General features: G+C 40.1%; 1 protein-coding gene across 3 annotated transcripts in view; it reads left to right on the top strand.

Moving 5' to 3' along the window:
* The window catches only part of ARL15 (ADP ribosylation factor like GTPase 15), a 287,229-nt gene that overhangs the window by 88,676 nt on the left and 179,205 nt on the right, over positions 1–19,348 (top strand). For all 3 annotated transcript variants that reach the window (XM_067545616.1, XM_067545615.1, XM_067545617.1), the window contains exons 2-3: positions 6,390–6,534; positions 10,967–11,026. In XM_067545616.1, coding sequence (XP_067401717.1) covers positions 6,390–6,534; positions 10,967–11,026 — 205 coding nt within the window. The remainder of the gene's footprint in view (positions 1–6,389; positions 6,535–10,966; positions 11,027–19,348) is intronic.

The following is a 19,348-nucleotide window of genomic DNA, read 5'->3' as shown; positions in this document are numbered from 1 at the left end:
GAGATTCCCCAAAGTCTGAGGGTGGGTGGGCATATGGAAATCCCATGAGATATTTTGAAAGAAGCAGGATTACAGGCAAGTAATTTACCCTTTCACTTGCCAGTTATTTGAGGATGTTCCACTGTTTGGAGACAGGTGGGTATTACTGGCCTGGGACTACGAACACTGTTATCCATTAATCATAATGATATGGTGTAGCAGTGGTTTACTTGGTCAGTTTCCCCATTTCTCAACTTCAGCTTCCCAGGCTCAGAGGACACTATGATTCTCTTAGTCTGAAGCCTTCGGTGCTTTACTGGCTCCAGGGTAACTTAGCTCTTTGCCTGTGTTCACACCTTCTGGAGTCTAATATAATCTAATGGCAATAAAATAAACAGTTTTCCACACAGACTTCTCAAGAACAAAGCCCTTCAGTCTTTAGCTTTTCTGTTGAGCTCAGCTTCCCATTCCTTTGGGCTCCACTCAATATTACTTCTTCTCTTTATAAACAGAGGTAGATGCACCAGTTCCTAAGGTGGTGGTATAAGGGGATGCACACTCTCCTACTACCATTTTTGGACCAAAGGACCCTATATGATTTGGTTGTTTGCTCTTAGCCCCCCGAGTTCTTGTAAGCCTACATCCAGTGTTTCCTTTGTGTCTCTTCTCTATGCTTGCATGTAGGCTGCCTTGTATCTTCCAGCCAGCCTCATTTCATTCACATTCTCCCCTCCATCACATGACCCTTGTGTTCTAAGAGGTAACCTAGTAGCAAGTGAGGCTGAACTCAGACTCCCTTTAAGGGGCCAGCCCACCTTGTGACACATGGTCATACTGCAGGGCAGAGTTGAGGTTATTTGGCTGCCTGAACTGTGCATATCCATTCCTTAATGGCTTTGCATTTCTTTAAGTTTAACCTTAACTATGAATTTCTTGGGTTTATAACACTTGTGTTTGGGATAATTACAACATCTCTGCAATATATTTTACCTTAAGTTACTGACAAACACTCTCAACATTAACTTCATGTTGCATTTTTTATCTGGGAATTACAATACAGTGGTGATTCTTTATGAGAAACTGTGCAGGGTTTTTCGGTATTACCAGATGACCAGTTGCATTGTGGCTGCCACCTTGGATTTCTCGTCAGTTGAAGAAAATTGAAAATGGCTCACAAGTAGTACCATGGCTCCATTTGAAACTTTAAAGCTGTGGTATTGCCTATGCTCAAGTAGGCATTTGATACTTATAAAAAAAAAAAAAAAAAAAGATTTTCAGAAACTTAAATTTTACAGTTTTGAAGTGGAAGTTGTGGAGAAGAGACTTTCTCCCCTCAGCAGGGTAAGTGCAAAAGAAAGCTGTGTGGTGCAACACTCATGAGTCCAGTACTCTTTTGAAACAATAGCAACACATGCTACAACACCTAGGAACATTCAGATCGGTGATGACAGAGTACAGCCATTGCTCATAATTCTTGTACCTTTTTAGCTTTACAGGGAAGCTATGACGGCTGGAGAGCCTAAAATTAGCTTCTACCAGCTGTATGTGTTTGTGGGCTCGTGCACGTAGTACTTTCTACTCTCCCTGAAGTCTTGGTTTTAGTTAACAGGCTGGAAAATGAAAAATAGCAAATTCTTGTATATTTTTCTACCTTATGAGAAGCAGAGCTAAAGACCTTTGTTTAAAACAAAACAGACACCTTTAATGCGATTGTTGAAAGCATGTGTACTTCTCATGGTTGTTAAATTCTCGACTGTTGATCTTACCAGTGTCAGTTTGTCACTGTCAATTGTTGATTTTTGAGTTTAGTATTCTAGAGTTTAAAGCTGGTCTCACAAAGTAAGGCTTATGTAATGTCCTTATGAATGTTGGCACACTCACCCAGAAGATTGAGTTTGAGTACCATAGAGGAGATAGATCCAGGTGTGGGGCTGACGGTGCAACTCAACATTAAAACAAGGTTTGCTGCTCTGTTAGTGTCTGTCCTCTCTGCTTTTCATCTGGTGGCTGTCCGAGAGAATGTTAAACATCTCATAGCAGCTTCTGAAAAGAGTAGGAAAATATCCTAGTATCCTGGGAAGAACAATATGAAGTATATAGTAAAATTTCAGAGGTGTGTGTGTGTGTGTGTGTGTGTGTGTTTGTTTTGCAATAGCTGGTTAATAAGTTAGCCAACTGAACTTTTAAAGACTTGTGAACACATAACTTTACAACACTTAATTTTATCTCCTGTTGCTCTTACAGGCCAATCAGCTCATGTAGCTGCTTCTTGCCCCCAAGAAAAATCTACAATCAAAAACAGGAGCTGAATGATTTTTTAATGTACTCAGTGGGGTCAGAGAATATATAACATGGTTTGAAATATTGTTTTTTCATTTGGAGCAGGAAATGCTCCAAGGATGTTTGTAGAGGACAGTATACACTTGTACTTATTTACAGTAATTGTTATTAATAAGATCTCAAAATGCTTTACAATGTAATTAATCAGATCCAGGATTGCAAGGAATATGTATATAGATAAGATAAACCATTCTTGCATTCCACAACAGCACATACACACCTTTAAATATTAGAATGCCTTTTAATGAAGTAGGAACAGCAATCTCAGTGAGTGCATTAAAAACATCATTCAGCTACTGTTTTTGATTGTAGATTTTTTTTGAGGGGAAGGGGGTGAGCAAGATGAAGCTACATGAGCTGATGGGCCTGTAAGAGCAACAGGGAGATATATTAAATGTTGTAAAAGTTCTGCATTCACAACAGTGTTTAAAAGTTTAATTGGCTAAATTATTAACCAGCTACTGCATGCATGCATGCACACGCACACACACAGACCCTGAAATTTTAATATGTACTTGATATTGTCTTTCTAAGAAGAATACAAATGTTTCTCATCAAGAGCTTTTAACAAATCTGTGGAAATTTTCATGTTTCCTTTACACATTGAGGTGACTTAAGTGTTGTTTTTTTATTAACCTAAGATCTTTTGGGCCCACACCTACGAAGTAGAAAATATCGTACTAGTAAATCTCTATTAAATTCAATTTTATAAATTGTTTCCTTGGTTTTTTAAAATTGAAAAGCCTTATGACGACTAGGTAGTGGGTAACAGTTCTGAGATATTTAGGGATGAGATTCAATTTATAAGACCCTGTCTTCATGAGGAAAATTACCAGTAAGATATTCACCATTTGCTTGTTTCCTGAATCCCCCAAAATAGGGTTGAAAGTGATATGGCTAGTTTTGACTGGATTTTCTCTGCCCTGTGCTCATTGCTTCAGCCTTGCTTCGCAATCTCGCCTTCTCAACATCACTCCATGCCCATCCCTCTTATTTTGTTCCCTTCAATGTCCCCTTTCCCATCTCTTTTCTTTCCGCTTAGCTTATACCCTCCTAAATATGGGGAGGAAGAAGGAATCATAGAACGAACATGATACTTTCTGACATCACATTACTCATTCTGCTCGTGAGTTATATTCCTTCCCTCACCCTATGCCTGTCTTGTCTGTTTAGACTGTAAGCTCTTTGGGGCAGGGACAGTTTTTGTTCTGTGTTTGTAGAGTGCTTAGCACAATAGGGTTCTGGTCCATGACTGGGGCTTATAAGTGCTATGATAATACAAATAATAATAAATATGGCTGTGAGGCCTGATCTCTGTAATGAATGTTTAAATGGCGTGGCTATTGTCATTAGCAGCCAAACAAGTTTCCTACCACTGAAGAGTGAGTTGGAAGGCAGTGGTGGTTTCCCAGCATTGTCAAAGGATAACTTTCTTCGCCTGGATGGCTATTGTTAGATTTAAAATGTGTTTTGCGTATAACTATTGGCCAATGAGACTGATAAATATAGATTACTGGGCAATGGAGGTCTTAAAACTGTTTTATAAAATCTTTAAATGTGTTACTGATGGAAGCACATTAAATATTTTACCAGTAGTACAGAGTTGTGTGAAGAAGCTGATTTTTAAACTTAGCCAATGATAAACAGTATCTGTAGCCTTTCAAGTTGTAGAAATATTTTCAGACCAACATATTAAATGGTTTTAAGCTCTTATTTCTTTCATTTCAACAAAATAAATGTTATATTCAATACACAAGAAAATTCATTATTCATAAGACAAGAAAATAACAAACACATTGCACTAGTAGTTCCTATGTTCTTTCCATATACAAAAATGGATATTTTTTGGGGCAAATCATATCTTTCCACTTTGGTTTTTATAAAGGGAATAGAAAAGCTGTGTTGACTAATAGGTGGGAAAAATGGCTCTCGAGGAAAAAAAATTGTGTTTTTATGTTTGATGTTGAATCTGAAAGTCAACCTAGAGTCTTCCTATTTTTGTGCTGTCACTAACAGTTAAAGGTTCTGCAGATTAAATCAGCCCTCAATTACAACTGTGATGCCGTATTTCCTTTAATGGGTTTACACTGGGTATGGAAAATTGACAATTCTCATTTAAATGCCAGAACAGAATTAATTTTACTCTCCAGTAGTTGTTTTAATTCTTCAGGGCTAACAGGATTAGTTAATAGTAGTAAAAAAATTACTGTAGTGACCAAGTTAGAAGACTTTGAATATGGAACAGGTCTAAGGAGGTACCTTTTGACACAATCATTTTTTTGGCCTAGAACCAAAATTTAACAGAAATGTAAAGTATACTTCTTAGGTTTAAAGCTTGCCTACACTAACGCAGTAAAAAAGTTCTGCTTCCAAAAATATCTCTTTTCCCTTCAGTAAGTGTTCTGCTTGTCTGTTAATCCCCAACCCCCAAAATTTACCTCTGTTTCTTTAAATCTACGGATATTGTTTGTTTAGATTGGCTGGTGTAAGGGAACAAATCAATAAGACTTCAGAATGAAACATTCTGCATTGGAATTGTGTACATTTATTCATGCACAGACAGGAAAAATATGTAAGGAAAAAAAAAAGACTGATTTACTGCCAAATCCTGCCCTCAGACAAGCATATTATCTCCCACTCAAATAAATAGATGCACATACATATGAAAATTCAACCCTTGATGTGTTTAAAATAACTGGGGGTTGAGTGTTATGTATATTGTTTTGAAAAGAACCATTAAAATGTTAACACTCATCCAATTTAAATTCATTATCAGTAATATAACATTTAATCCAAAATAATCCTATTATAAATTTAGCATCATAGCAAACTGACTATGATCATGTCTCCCTCTAGTGGTTGGTCTATAGTGTACTAACGTGCTATTTCCAAATAACAGTATTACTTAGTTTAGGTGCTAGACTCACATTTGTGGTGCTGAAGCTGCTGGATTTGATACCTAGTGATGGCTCTAGTTTTGTGTTTGTAGGAGGGGGAGGGGTGCAGCTGGTCATAGATTGTCTATTTTTTATCACTTGTTACAGCTACTTTGTGCCCTTATGTTGGGGTAGTTGATACTGATGAATGTTTGCTGAGTGAACACTTTGTTTTGTGCAGTGTGTTTTACAGACTTAACTAAAAGGTGATGATCATTCATACTTGCATATAAATATTATGCAGAAGCCCTTAATACCAGCTTTGTCAGAATGGTGATCTTTTAAATTGCATGTAAAGATTTTACCTGTAATGCATAAATAAAGGTCTAAATGAATAATGTAATCTTTGTGGTTGGCCAATTAAATTGGTGCACAGGCTCTTAAAATGCATGCATGGTGCTATAAGAAAGATGTAGTTTAAACAGTTTACTACTTAATGCAGTGACACAATGATTAGTTCACAACTCTCTGTTGTATAGTGTTGTGAACATGCTGTAATTTGCTCTTAAATTGTGTGTATTCATAAACCTACATAGTGTAAAGTGTTTTAGCTGTTATCAGATATATCCTGAAAGTCAGCTCAAGCTGAGGGTAAACTGGACAGCATCCTCTTGAAAGTACAAATAAGAGAACATTAGGGAGAGAGATGAAGACAATGGAGCCAAAGGATTTCTATTCTTTCCCGAAGCTGCGATTGCTGGGAGTGCCTGGCTACAAGGATCTCAAAAACTGATGCTAGTCTGGCCAGGTATGGCATTAAGTACACATGTGATTAGCACTTGCATCTCCTGCTGATTCTAATGATGACAGCAAATGTTGGACAAATATTTGAATAGCATGCACGCTTGTCTCACTAAATGTGCACTTTTTATGCTACTCAGGAAATTAAGAGTTTGCTCATCCTATGCATATTGGATCTAGGGGAACAATTAATAAATATACTAATGCTTTCTTTAAAATTTGTTGTTTTAGACTCCAGTTGGGCTAATCATAGTCTAGTAATTGTTGGTTGTACCAGGACGTTTGGAAAAAAGACAGAATATTTTGCTTATCTTCATTGCCTTTAATTTTGTGAGCTGGAATTTTTTTATCTTGTTATAGAAATATGTGAGGTCTTTTTCTTTTTCCTGGCAGTGTTTTAGAGCGCTTTGCTGCAAGGGACCACCACCTCCACGACCTGAATATGACTTGGTTTGTATAGGTCTCACTGGTTCTGGCAAGACAAGTCTACTGTCACAGCTTTGCAGTGAAAGCCCAGAGAATATAGTGTCTACAACAGGTATGGTGTTGCTGTCAGGAAAACATTTTTTTTCAACCAAAAGTAATGTTTCTAATACTCCAGATGACTGGCCATTAAATTAAGTTTTAGGTTTATTCCTTAAAATAATAATAATAAAAATAATTAAAAATGAAATAGACAGGGAGGGAGTGGTTACCTCATGTATTTGTTTATCTGTTAACAATTCAATGCAAATGATGGAAAAGGAATACGGGAAATAGCGAATAACTAATATGTAGAATAAGGCTAAACCTTTATTTTTTGTAGCCCAGAAAGTTTGAGTTTACAGTAGCAATTGTATATTGATTCCTAATATATTTATATCCAAATAGGACATATTTATTCACTTCCTAATTAATCCCGTGTTTGTTGAATTATTGGGTGAGGTGTATGCTTGAAAAGTGTGTGTGTTGTCATGTTTTTGTTTAAAGATAAACTGTTACACTAACCGGGTTAGGTTGCATGCAATGAAGGCATTCAGCATAGTAATTCATTTTTTAAAATAATTTTTTTAGCAGTGTTTTGAACTGAGTAATTAACCAAGGTGCAGAGGCGGGTTACACTCTCTTGCAGAGTTTAGTGACATTCTTTCCTGGGGAATTTTCACAAACACACATACAATCTGGTGCATTTCAAAAGTAAGAGAAAGCTCTCCAGTAAAATGTGTGGTGTATCTAAATTGTTAATTTCTAAAGGTCCTACCCCCTGTGGATTTTTCCATAGACACCAAAAGGGAAGAAAGAAACCTTTGAAGTCTTATTCCTTAAGGGGCTTTGCTACATAGTCACAAAGTGAGGGGAAAAGGTGATAGTAAATGGGGTGAGATGAGGAAACTAGAGGACACGCATTAGGACTTAAGTCCTTCCAAAGTCAGTCACTGCAGCACTGTGGAATGTGTAAGTAGCCAAAAGAAAGAACTTAATCAATGGTCAGTGTTTATTTCTGGTCATAGTCCTTTCTCTATGGTCAGTGGAGGAGAGGAATGGAGCAGGGACAGGTTTAGATCAGAGATAAATTCTACAAAAATAAAAGGGTGAAATAAAGTAGTTAAGTATAAACACAAAACCAAAACTAAACATTTATAAATGCAAAAAGCTTAAAAACAAACATAGGAAAACCAAGATGCCTGGCAATGGGAGATGATTGTGACACACTTAATTTTAAAATGGTGGAATGACAAAAACAAATACCATTATAAAATTAACGAGGAGGAGAGATTAGGTCATAGAAGTGGGAGAGTAATCTTGTAATTTTTTTCTAGTTATGTGACCTTAGTTATCGAGTAAGGCTGATTTGCTAGTATAATAGGGAAGGATGTGTGTGACAATGTCTGTGAGTGTCTGTAAGAAGTTGGTGTATGTAGGTATGTAACTTTACATTGTAAAGTAATTGTAATATGTAACCACATTTATTTGTGGTTTTGAGTTTTGAATTCTTGTCCATGAACAGTCTTAACTGGTTTTCATGGTATGCCTCATATTTGAATAATTTAAATAAAATTGAAAGCTAAGAAATTTAAAACCGATTCAAGGTAATATTGTTTCCTACACAACGCGTATTTAACCCATGAAATTCATTGTCATTACAGTTATAGCATATAGAGGATTTAAAAGGGATATAAACCCTCCTGGTTCAGAGCATAAGCCAACATCCAACTCAAGTGGTTAGGAAGAAACTTGCTGTATGGTCAGGTTATTCCATAATTGCTCCTTTCTGGGTTTCTTGCATCTTCCTCTGAAGCGTCTGTCACTGGCCAGTGTAGGAGTCAGAGTACCAGAAGAGACTAGTTTGACCTGGTACGTCAATTCCTCTGTTCTGTTCGGCAATGAATACAGGGCTGGATAGGCAAGCTTGGGCAGCCCTCAAAATTGCACCTGAGCAAACCATTTTAAAGACATCGCATGTTAAAGACACACATGTTGATACTGTGTATGCTGTACCAGAAGTTAGGAGCCACAGACTCCCCTTCCCCAGCTTCCTGAAGAGATGCTTTCCTCTAAATCCCTTTCCAGTCCATTTCATCTGATTAGTGTCCTTTCCGTAACAAGTACCTGCACTGGATATCTGCCACATTTCTTTTTTGACTGAGTTGGCAGATTTTAACCTAACTTCCCTGAGCTGCTGTGTGGCCCTCTCCGCCTTGGCCTATCTGGTGGTGAGGGAAAAATTCCTTCCCAGCCCTCAAGGAAAAAGGGCGACTAGCATAAAGCCCACAGTGGATCCTGAAGAAACTCAATTCTACTCTGAGTCCTGCCTGTGTGTGTGTTGTATGTCAGGGTCCTTTGACTGACTGTACCCCAATATAGAGGGCTGTCCTCTGTAAGAGTCCTTTTTTAGGTCACAGCATCCCAGTTGCTGTACATATATCATGGTTGCTGTGTCGCAGTTTCCCCAATTTTGACTGGGATTTAGCTGCAGCAACAATGGGCTGTGCTTCAGTTTCCCAAATTTCAGCCAGGATCTTGGCCACAGGCACCCTGGACCATGCCTCAATTTCCCCAAATTTGGTCACCACCTGGAGCTGTGCTTGAGTTTCCCCACTTTTGGTTTTCAGTGTCTGCTGGGAGCTTGGCCATAGCAACCCTGATCTGTACCTGTTTTCCCCAGTGTTGGTCCCCACTTTATGCTGGAATCTTGGCTGCAGTCATATTCTGAGCTGCATCTCAGTTTTTCCCCAAGTTTGAGCCCCTTAGCTCAGCTGAAACCCTGACCACAGCCACCCCAAGCTGTGCCTCTGTTTTTCCAAATTTGGTTCCCAGTTTTGGCAGGAGCCTTGGCTGCAGCCCTCATGAGCTGTGCCTCATTTTCCCCAATTTCTGTTACCTACAGAGGGGCTTGCCATACATATGCCCCTCTCTCGATGGTCTGTGGCCTCATCCCTAAGTTTCTTCTGCAAGATGGATTAAAGGTGTTTGGTCTGTAACCTTTTGCCTGCTGGGGAGACCCATTGCTCTGCTGGCTACTGCCTGCACCCTGTTCCCGTACCTCTGCATAGCTTATAGAGTGCCCATGCGGTTGCTTACATACCTCTTAGTGTTGGGACTCTAAGACCTGAGGAATCCCTAGAAGAAATTCCAAACTCTGGTAATGTCCCTGTATCTCCCCTATTCTCCTTCCTACCCCTTACAGCTCTGTGGTGGTGGGGAGAGCCCAGCCATCCACTCTGCCCCCCATAAGAGTGACCACACAGCTCAGTGGTGAGTAGAGGGTGCTGCCATCCTAGCTGTCACACCGGGCAGCTCCCCTCCCATCATACATGCATTTGCTCTGCAGTGGGATGCGCTCTCAGGCAGCTTCCCTGTCCTCCATTGTAGCCCCCCTTGCTGGAGACACCCATTCACTATGCTGTGGTACGAGGGCTTGGTCAGCCTCCCTTGCAAGGAGTCACCTGGCCTTCCTCGTCTGACTCAAACTGTTGCTACTCCAGGCTTCTGCCCCCAAACCCCATGTGTTTCCCTGACTGTACTTCCCCATGCACATGGTCCTGCATATGAATTATGGGTGGTGGAAGAGAGGGACTTCAGCTTAGTCCTCAACCCCCAGGCTCCTACAGGGTCCACTCACCCACCCTTGGCCAAGGAAAAGCCTCCACTAGGGGAAAACACTACCTTTCTTTGGGTCTCCTGCTGCTGCTGCCCTTTCTGCCTCTGTGTGATCCTGGGATGACTTCAGCCTGTCATCGCTGAGGCCCTACTGGTCACCCTGAGACTCCTGGAAACCCCCCCACACTGCATGGTGGGACCCTGCAGCAGTGTGTAACCATGGCAGGCTCCCCTGCTGCTGCTGGCAGCAGCTGCTGATGTTTGGTAATTGACGAGAGCCTGGTGTTCTCCCCTCTTATTGGTCAGGGGGCAGAAGACGATCTACGCAAACAGGGCAGCTGTACCGTGGCAGATTCTGCCTAGGTGGCAAGGGCAGCTGGATTGGTGCTGGGCTGCAGTGCCACTCACTGAAACTTGGTAAGGTCAAACCTGAGTGAATGGTGGTGCAACCTGGTGCTTGGCTCCACCACTTCTACCATAACCATCAGAAAGCTCACTGTGTCCCGCCCTCTCCCCCAATTCAGAGCCTCTGTTCTCGGGGATGGGAGGGGTGAAGGTTTGCCTAGGGCAGCAAATTATCATGAGCAACCTCAGTTGGGGGGGCTCTTTCCCATGCATCCAGGATCTTGTTCTGTTTATAGTTTGTAAAAGGCTAATAAATGATTGATTAGTTTCTGTGACTAAAATAATAAATCCCTAATTGTAGAAAGGTTATGCTGGCCAGTTTATAGATTTGCTTGTATTCACTGATTGGATAGAAGATAGGCTGCTCAGTCACATTAAATATAGACTATCTAAAATCACAGTAAGCATAATAGTTTTAATGGATGCAGTCTATTTCAAAATGTCTTACCAAATAAGTTGCTAACACTTTTTGTTTCTAATTTTAGGTTTTAGCATAAAAGCAGTGCCATTCCAGAATGCCATCTTGAATGTAAAAGAACTTGGAGGTATAACACTTTTAATCACTTGCACATCTGATCGGTAATTTTACTTTCATTTCACTGTATAAAGGTACAGTATCTAAGTCACACAGTAGAATACCACCAATTGATAACTTCAGTACGGGCACACTAAATAGGGAGCTGGTAAAAGATAGGGGCACTGGAATATTTAAGATTTCTGCTTGTTTTGTCACATAATTATTTAAAATGTCAGAATAATGAAAAAATTGTGACTGAAATTGATTTATAAGTTGGGTTATTTCAAAGCCTCACAAATGGAGGACTATGCAACCAATGTTCCTAAAAGAAATTGGATTCTACTGCATGGTATGTCTTTTAATCTCTTGGATCCTAAGGATAAGTGTATATGGTATAAAAATACTCAATGTAGGGCCAGATTGTAGCGTGGCTAGAGTGGCAACACAGGGAAAGGTACTGTCTTATCCCCCTTTCTGGCTACCTGCATCATAGATAACAATGTGTGAGAGGAAGCATTTGCTACAGAGCCATTACATTTGAGCCTCCGCTCTAGTAAAGGTCCTCTCCTTCAGATGTAAATCATTACAGGAGTAGCCAATTTCCAAAGGATTAAAAGGGTACAGTTACTTGAAATCCAGTCAATTTAAAAAAAAATAAATAAATAAATTTTTTTTTTGATTCAGGTAAGTTACTTGCCCACTAATCCCCCTGTCCACTTTGATGGTTATATATTTTTCCAGTTTAAAAAAAAAATTCTCTCCCAAGTAAGTGAAAAATGCAATGAGGGAAACTGACAAGAAACTGTACAAGAAAAACAATGGTCCTGTTTGGTGGCTTTCAGGCTCTACAACAATATTATGAAGGTTCTGGTTAGTTTCTTTATCTGTTACAGGCTCAGTTTGACTAACAAACTTCAAAGCTGATGGCTTGGCTGACCAACAGGCAGCTGTGTTAGTAAAATAGAATGAGAAGATTTTTCAGTTGGGGATAATTCTAGTCTGTCCACTGAACTTCTGCTTAAGGAACTTACTTATAGTCTGTGGATCTCTTTTTTCTTCTTCTCTCCCATAGGTATATAAGTACAGTAGCAAATTGATTCTCAGGGATGTTTATTAGTCTTTCAACAAGGCATAAACTTACTCGTCTTTAAACATTCATAGAAAAATTAGATGAGTTCTGGAGGGAAGTCTTTCATTTTACAAAATCAGATCCATGGTTCCTTCCTAATTTAACTTATTTTTGAGGAAGCTCTTAGATAATCATGTATTAAACTTAAAGTGCCACTTAAAGTACTGTAGGCCAGGAGGTTGTAGACATGGATGTGCTTGTCTTGGTCATCCATTCCAACAGGGGGGCTGGAGCCTCCTTTAGTGTTTGGAACATAGCGCAGGGATTATGACACATCTGTCTTGGCATTTATATTGTGCTTGTCACCATGGTGCCTGAGTGACGTCTGAGTTCTGTGCAATTCTTGCTTTGTGATATTGAGAAAGTCACTTGGGGCCAAATTTTTTAGTCTAAATATAGTCAGTTAAAGCTAGATATCAGGTAGCTAGATACTGATTTAAACTCAACAATAGAGGTGTGTGTTGCTTATCGGGTTTTTTTTAACAATCTTATTTGAAAATTTTGTCCTTAACCTCTCTGTATGTCAGCTGACTGTTTATAAAATTTCTGTTATGCCAATAGCATGTGTAGAGTTAATCTTATAGTAAAGCACTTTGAGGTCCTCTGGCTGAATGTGTCAAAGCAGTCTGAAGTATTAATTACTCCATTTTTTTTCCTTAAAAACAAAATGATCATCAGAATGGTTTGGTCCCTGTTTTTTCATTTTTGTCCTATATCAGCTTTGGAGATGGAGTGTCAGTCACATAGTTTCCCTGGAAGAAGGAAGAGCCTTTAGTTTTACCTGCAGAAACGTTGTAATTCTGATAGGCTTTTCACTATCTAAGTGAGGGAGATAAGCAAGACCTCAAGGCTTCTAAATCTCTTGGCTGATGGTTGGGCATATTTAATATATTTCTAAGTGGGAGGGATGTTTTCTCTCTGACTATGGTGAAGATTCTTCTACGAAGAGGTAGAGTTTTTTGGAGGGCTGAAAATTGAACGTCTCACTTGGAAAGAGATGCAGGGCAGCTGTTACATATGTTTATATTTTCTGTAGAAGCACTGTGGAGACTGTAACACCTTTGACTTGATTTCAGCGTCAGGCAGTGTTGATCCTGTCAGGCAGTGTTGGCCCCTGATATTTTTCCCCTTCCTATGTTTTGGTATGTGGAGGAGAATCACTATATACAGTAGAATATATCATTTCTGTAGCGGTATAAACAGTGTACAGAAATGAGTTGTACCAGTTTAGTTTTTGTAATTTCTTTCTCTGCTAAATTTTGTTCTGGAATTTCTGCTGTTGGTGTTGAGGGAGAGGGTCCTGTATTAGGTTAGTTCTGTTAGATCTCTGGTTTTTTTCCCCCTCCAACACTAATATGTTGTGGCTGAGTTTTGTTTTCTGTACTATAGCAGTCTTGTCTGGGCAGTTGATATTGAGAATCTGGAGAGGCTGAAAGGAATCTGTCTTCAAAGGTTCACTATTCATTGCTGCATGTCAATCAAAAGGGAGAAATTCTGTTTAGATTTTAATTTGTGATGTACTCAATTAATTTAAAAATTGCTTTGCAAACTTAGACTTTGGAAAATTGCAAGCCTTGTCCACTTGCCTAAGCACAGTGAAGTTTTGTTTGAAATACTTCAAGGACTGACTGTTAAAACTCATACTTTTTTTAGGTTCCTTCTTTCAGCAGCCAAGCAGTTATGTGAAACAGATGCTGATTGTGTACTATTCCTTTTGTTTGGCTGAAGGAATACTCCTCCTTGTAGTGGAAGGTGGTGCTTGTTTGTACCATGCTAGTTACCTCCTGGAGCTGCTAATACAGCCAGGTTTGTGTTTCTCCATTTCTGTAGAATTATACAAATAAAATTTTAAAGCTTACAGGAAACACAGCCACTTTCATATTGTCTGCTGTTCTTGGTCTGATTAACTTTTCATCATTCCTTAGTATTTACTTGGGACAGAGAGCAAAGCTTGCTGTGCTCTGCTGCAAACATTTTCCTTTTATCAAACACTGTTTTAGATACTTAAAAACAGCAAGAAAGTGAATTAACATGATAAATTTTCTGATTTGATTCATGAAGTATCCTGACCCCTTGCATCATTTAATTGAACAGATTACGTTTTGTATTTTTAAACAGTACTAACTTGATACATTGACTCTTGATTTGAATCTAATTTCTGAAATATCCAAAGTTTTTATTTAAAAAAATAAGGTTCTGAATCAGTAAGAATCTGTGTGGACTTTAAAATCACAAATACTTAAATACTGGAGATATTTGAGAAGCTGTTCTTCCTTCATTTGCCTGCCAAGTCCAGTGTCCACATTTAAGTTTCTATTTTGACATAGCAATTTTGTAATTCTTTTAGTTCTTTTCTTCTTAAATTACAAGACAATAAGAAGTTTTGAATTTGATAGGTAAATGAGAGAATCTTTTTCTTTGGTTTGACTACTCAGGAGATTTGGCATCCCTTAACCGGGAAGCCCCAAAAGTGTACTTTTACTGTGCAGATATAAATAGGTCTCTCACTTAACTCAGGTACCCCATGCAGTGGAGGAGTTGGAGGATATGTATGTTCCCACTGGGGTCCAGCAAAGCCCTAGCATGGTATTGTAAGCAGTAACTGCACCTGATTCAACATGAAGTGGTGGAGATGAGAGAACAAGAGAGTGTGAAGAGACTGGGAAAATGGCAAGGCAAAAGTTGACTTGCATTGTTTAAAATTTTAAATAATGAATTTAGTGCTGGTGAAAGAAGCCCTGGAGAACTGAGCTTCTTGGTTTATCCACAAGACAGATACTATAGGGCAGCACCAATGCCAAGCTTCTTCACGTTGACTGACCAAGTGGCCTTGTTCATAATCTGGAGACACCATCTGTGGATAGCAATTTAGTCAGTGTGCTCCTTTGGTCTCTGGCTTTGTGATGCTACCAAAATTATTGCTAGTTAGTAGTGGCATTTGAGACTGGATACTTACTGGGAACTAAATCAAGACCATCAATACATTTAATAAGTCATCAAATAACATTCACATCATATGTCATGTAATTTTAGAGACAGAAAAAGCCAGTTTGGTCATTTAGTCTATCATCCTGCAAATAGAGGATTGAAAACTGTGGTGAAATATTTCCATCTTCCAATCTAGGCATGGTTTGAAGGATTAATTAGAGATGGAAAGCACTGTGTTGTTCTCAAATTCCTCTTGATTGCCATATCGAGGCAGGAGGAGATTTTCCTCTCTTACTAGTGAATTCTAAGCATCTTCCAGCAATGGTTCACCCGAAGCCTTGCAACACCTGTCCGGTGTTCTGCTCCTTGCTTCATCAGTATGTGTTTCAGACCATGAGGAAAAAGCTCACAGTGAAATCTTGGAGCATTGAAATATTGTGGCCATTCAAGGAATGAGGTTGAGAAGGGGTGACAAATGTTAGGTAGAGAAAGGGTATGAATTGTTACTATAAGATCACATGGCTGCTTTAATTATTGAATTTCATTTGTTTGTTGTTGACTCATTTCTTGTTGGCAATGCAGGAGGAGTATTAAGGAGGGATTTGATGAACAGTGGTGAATGAACAGCTTGGTGAATCATTATTGAGAGATTATTTCATGTGTAGCAGATGGTAGAAAAAGTAATTGCTGTAGAAGAGGTGGATGAGTGGAGTATCAAGGCTAACATCATTGGAGGATACAGGGGATGAGGCCTACTGTAAGAAAAGATGGAAACGTTGTCGGGGCAGAGTTCTGTTTTGAAAGGAAGTACAAAAAGTTTATTAAACTGTTGAATGATCAAGTCTTGTCAGGATGTGCATTACTTGACATTTCAGAATTCCTTAACATTTAACCCTTATTGGTATACACTAGGAGTTTGCAGCAACTTTAGCTCTCTATAATGGTTTCCTGACCATGTGCATTTATAGGCTGATGAAAAATAACTTTATGCTGCACAACAGTGTTTTAATTTTTAGCATGAAATCCATTATAAACACAAAGTATTTCTTAATATTACAGATTTGATTTTGTAACTTCCTGCAAAATTAATCTTGGTTTGGCTTCATTTGTCAGTTTCTAGGAATTTGTTCCCAAATCACAAAATATATGAACTTAAAGTTCTAGAAAAGTACTCAAGCTGCCCATTACATTCCCAAGCTGGGTGGTCCTGTATCAAGCGTGATATTTGGCAGCAATAATGGTTAAGTGTTGAACATAAAGGCGATTTTTCTCTTCTTATTTGGCTAACCCTGATCCATCTTTGAGTGATTCCACTTCTGATGTGCACGTATCCCATGTGCACAAGATCCAATTACGTTGGCCACAGCATCTGTCGGGCCGTGTCTACATCCAGGATGTTTTTACATGCTCCTCATCTGTGGCCATAATGGCCGGAGCAATCCAAACCATCCCTTGATTTCTTCTGACCTCCTGTAGCAGTGAGCCAGGATCACTGCAGGTGTCTGCTTCTCAGCAAACTGTCAAACTCCATTTGTCTTGGGACTCAGGCTTGGGGGGGAACAGTACTGTTGCCAACCCAAAGAATAGAATTTATATGAGTTCAATTAGTTTCTTCGCTAATAAAAGCTTGCTTACCACAGGAGAGATTTGAGACCATTGCAGACCATATCAACCAGCTGCAGGCTCACCTAGAAATGTCTGTAAGAGTATGCTTCTGAGTCCTGCGTCATATGGCCTCCTGCATTTATAGAATTATAGAAGTGTATGACTGGAAGGGGTCTCAATAGATCTTGTAGTCCATCCCCCTGTGCTGGAGCAGGACCAAGTATACCTAGACCATCCCTGACATGTTTGTCTCACTTGTTCCTAAAAACCTCTTAAAAACCTCTTCCACAACCTCCTTTGGTAACATATTCCATATTCTTATAGTTAGAAAGTTTTTCATAATATCTAACCTAAATCTCCCTTGCTGCAGTTTAAGCTGATCACTTCTTCTCCTACTTTCAGTGGAACAATTGATCACTGTCCTCTTTATAACAGCCCTTTAACCCATATAAAGGTCAGGCAGTGGGGGCAGTGTCCACCCAGAAATTGTCTCAATAGCGGTATCTAATTGTATTAAATCATGCTATGGGATAGCTAGATTAGGTCCACCCAGACTACCAGAGCTCAGGCAGCTTCGGCAGCTTCTCTAAGAAGCATCCCTAACTCAGTAATTTGCAAGGCAGTTACCCAGGGATCAGTCCACACTTTCACCCTGTTCATCTACCCATGATGCATGGGTTTTTTTTTGTTTTTTTTTTGAGGGGGTGGGGGAGGGCGGATGGATGTTTGGTATAGTTGTATATATTGCAGCAGTGCGCAAACTTTTCCAGACACACCCACCCCCATTAATGGAATCTGTGCCTCCCCACTCCCATTACTGCTTCTTCAGTAGCAGAGCTTGGGCTGAAGGCGGAGCTGGGGATGGAATTGGGGATAGGGGAAGAGCTGGGGCTAGAGGCGGAGTTGTTCTGGGGGTGGAGCTGGGGTTGGGGGGTGGTGTGGGACTGGAGGTGGTACACGACTGAGGTCTGAACGCAGTTGGGGGCAGAGCTGGTTTGGGGCAAGCAGGTCTGGAAGCGTGGCGCTCCCTCCCCCGCCCCACCTGGGGCCTGGCCTCAGTCTGTATGTGGAGCAGGACTGGTGGCTGAACGGGTTTGGGGGAGGAGTGAGGTGAGGGTGGAGCAGGGCTGAAAGCATGGGGCTCCCTCTCCGCTCCCCGTGAGGGCTGGCCCAGGCACCGGAACGTGCCCCGTGAATGTTCTTACATGCCCCCTAGGGGGGTGTGCTCCATATTTTGGGGACCACTGACATAACGGAATTTATTCTTATCTTTTTCTTTTTAAAATGAAATCACTTTTTCCTCTGGGGGGGAGAAGGTATCTGATTACGTAATTTAAGACAGTATCATAATTCATATGCACAAAAGGGATACATTAGTTTGCATAGGCAACCATAAATCTGAAATTTCAAGTGTTTATATTTGCAATCTAAAATGATGTTCTTCTAACTGTTGCTTTTTAAATGTAGTTAATAAGGTGGAGACAAAGTTGGAGGTAATAGTTAGCAGGTAGGAAAAATATTGAAGTTATGAATCTCAAGTTAACCTCACTACAGAAACATGGGAGGGAGACAAAAGCAGGCAAAGATGATTTTCACAAACTGCAGCTTGTTTAATAACAAAAATAGAAATCTTCATAGAACAGTATGTATGTGCTGTTTGCAGTGTTGTAACTGTGTTGGTCCCAGGATATTAGAGACAAGGTGGGAGAGGTAACATCTCTTATTGGTAAGACCTGAACAAGAGCTCCATTGGTCCAATAAAAGGTATTACCTCACCCACATTGTCTCTCTCCAACATAGGTGTGCGCAGCACATTCTGTTAGGGTGTGCACCCAGGGAATTTCCATTAGGATGTGCACCCAGGATCTTTATCAGGCGTGTAAAACTGAATTCCACTGGTGGGCCACATTTGAATTGCCCGCCGGCGGAATTCTCACTGCGTCCTATCCGCCGCAACATCGCCGGCTCCTTCTTTTTAAGTGGCAGCATGCTTTCTCTGGCCGTCTGCGCACCCTCTGCTCTTTCGGCAACTACCCTGCATTGGGGTGTGCCTGGGCACACCCCGTGCGCACGCCTATGCTCTCTAATATGTATATGTTTATTTCTGTATAGTTTTGTATATAGAGAGTACAAAGGCAGAACCAAAAAAAGAAAATATCATCCTGTGAGACTCTGGTTTGCCTCTTGTGCTGTTTGTGCGTGAACTCCTGGATTGCTGTGGTGTATAGCTGGTTTAGCAATCTCTGAATGTTCCCTTCTGGGGAAAAGTCTGCTGATTCATCCCCACCACACCTAGTGCACAGCTGCAGTAGTACCACCTAAACTGCAAGGCTAGGAGAAGCCAACATCAATCTGTTAGTCTGAAGAAGCCAGGAAGTAGAATTCTTGGGAATCTTTATTCAGAAATAAACTCAAAGAGGAAAGGATGAAGAAGTGTGGTGGTGGGGAAGGGGATAGTGTAGGACAACATGTAATGTAAAACCCATGTTGAAGTACTGCACGATCTCAGGTTCCTCTTGTTCTCTGTGTCCTCACTAGTCCTGGCCATATAAACTCTCTGGCTAGCTGAAAGATTGAATTGACTCCTGTGGCAACTCACTGTACCTAGTAATGACACTGAAGGGCATATGGAAGAGCTGTAGAGTCTAAGCTACACTGAAATCTTTAGCAAGCAGAGCAAAGAGAAGA

Source organism: Emydura macquarii, unplaced genomic scaffold, assembly GCF_026122565.2.
Source record: "Emydura macquarii macquarii isolate MOO-44397 ecotype Brisbane River unplaced genomic scaffold, CSIRO-AGI_Emac_v2 contig_1045, whole genome shotgun sequence".
NCBI classification, from domain to species: Eukaryota; Metazoa; Chordata; order Testudines; family Chelidae; genus Emydura; species Emydura macquarii.
Note: the sequence above shows the minus strand (reverse complement) of the source record. Positions and strands in the feature narration are given on the sequence as shown.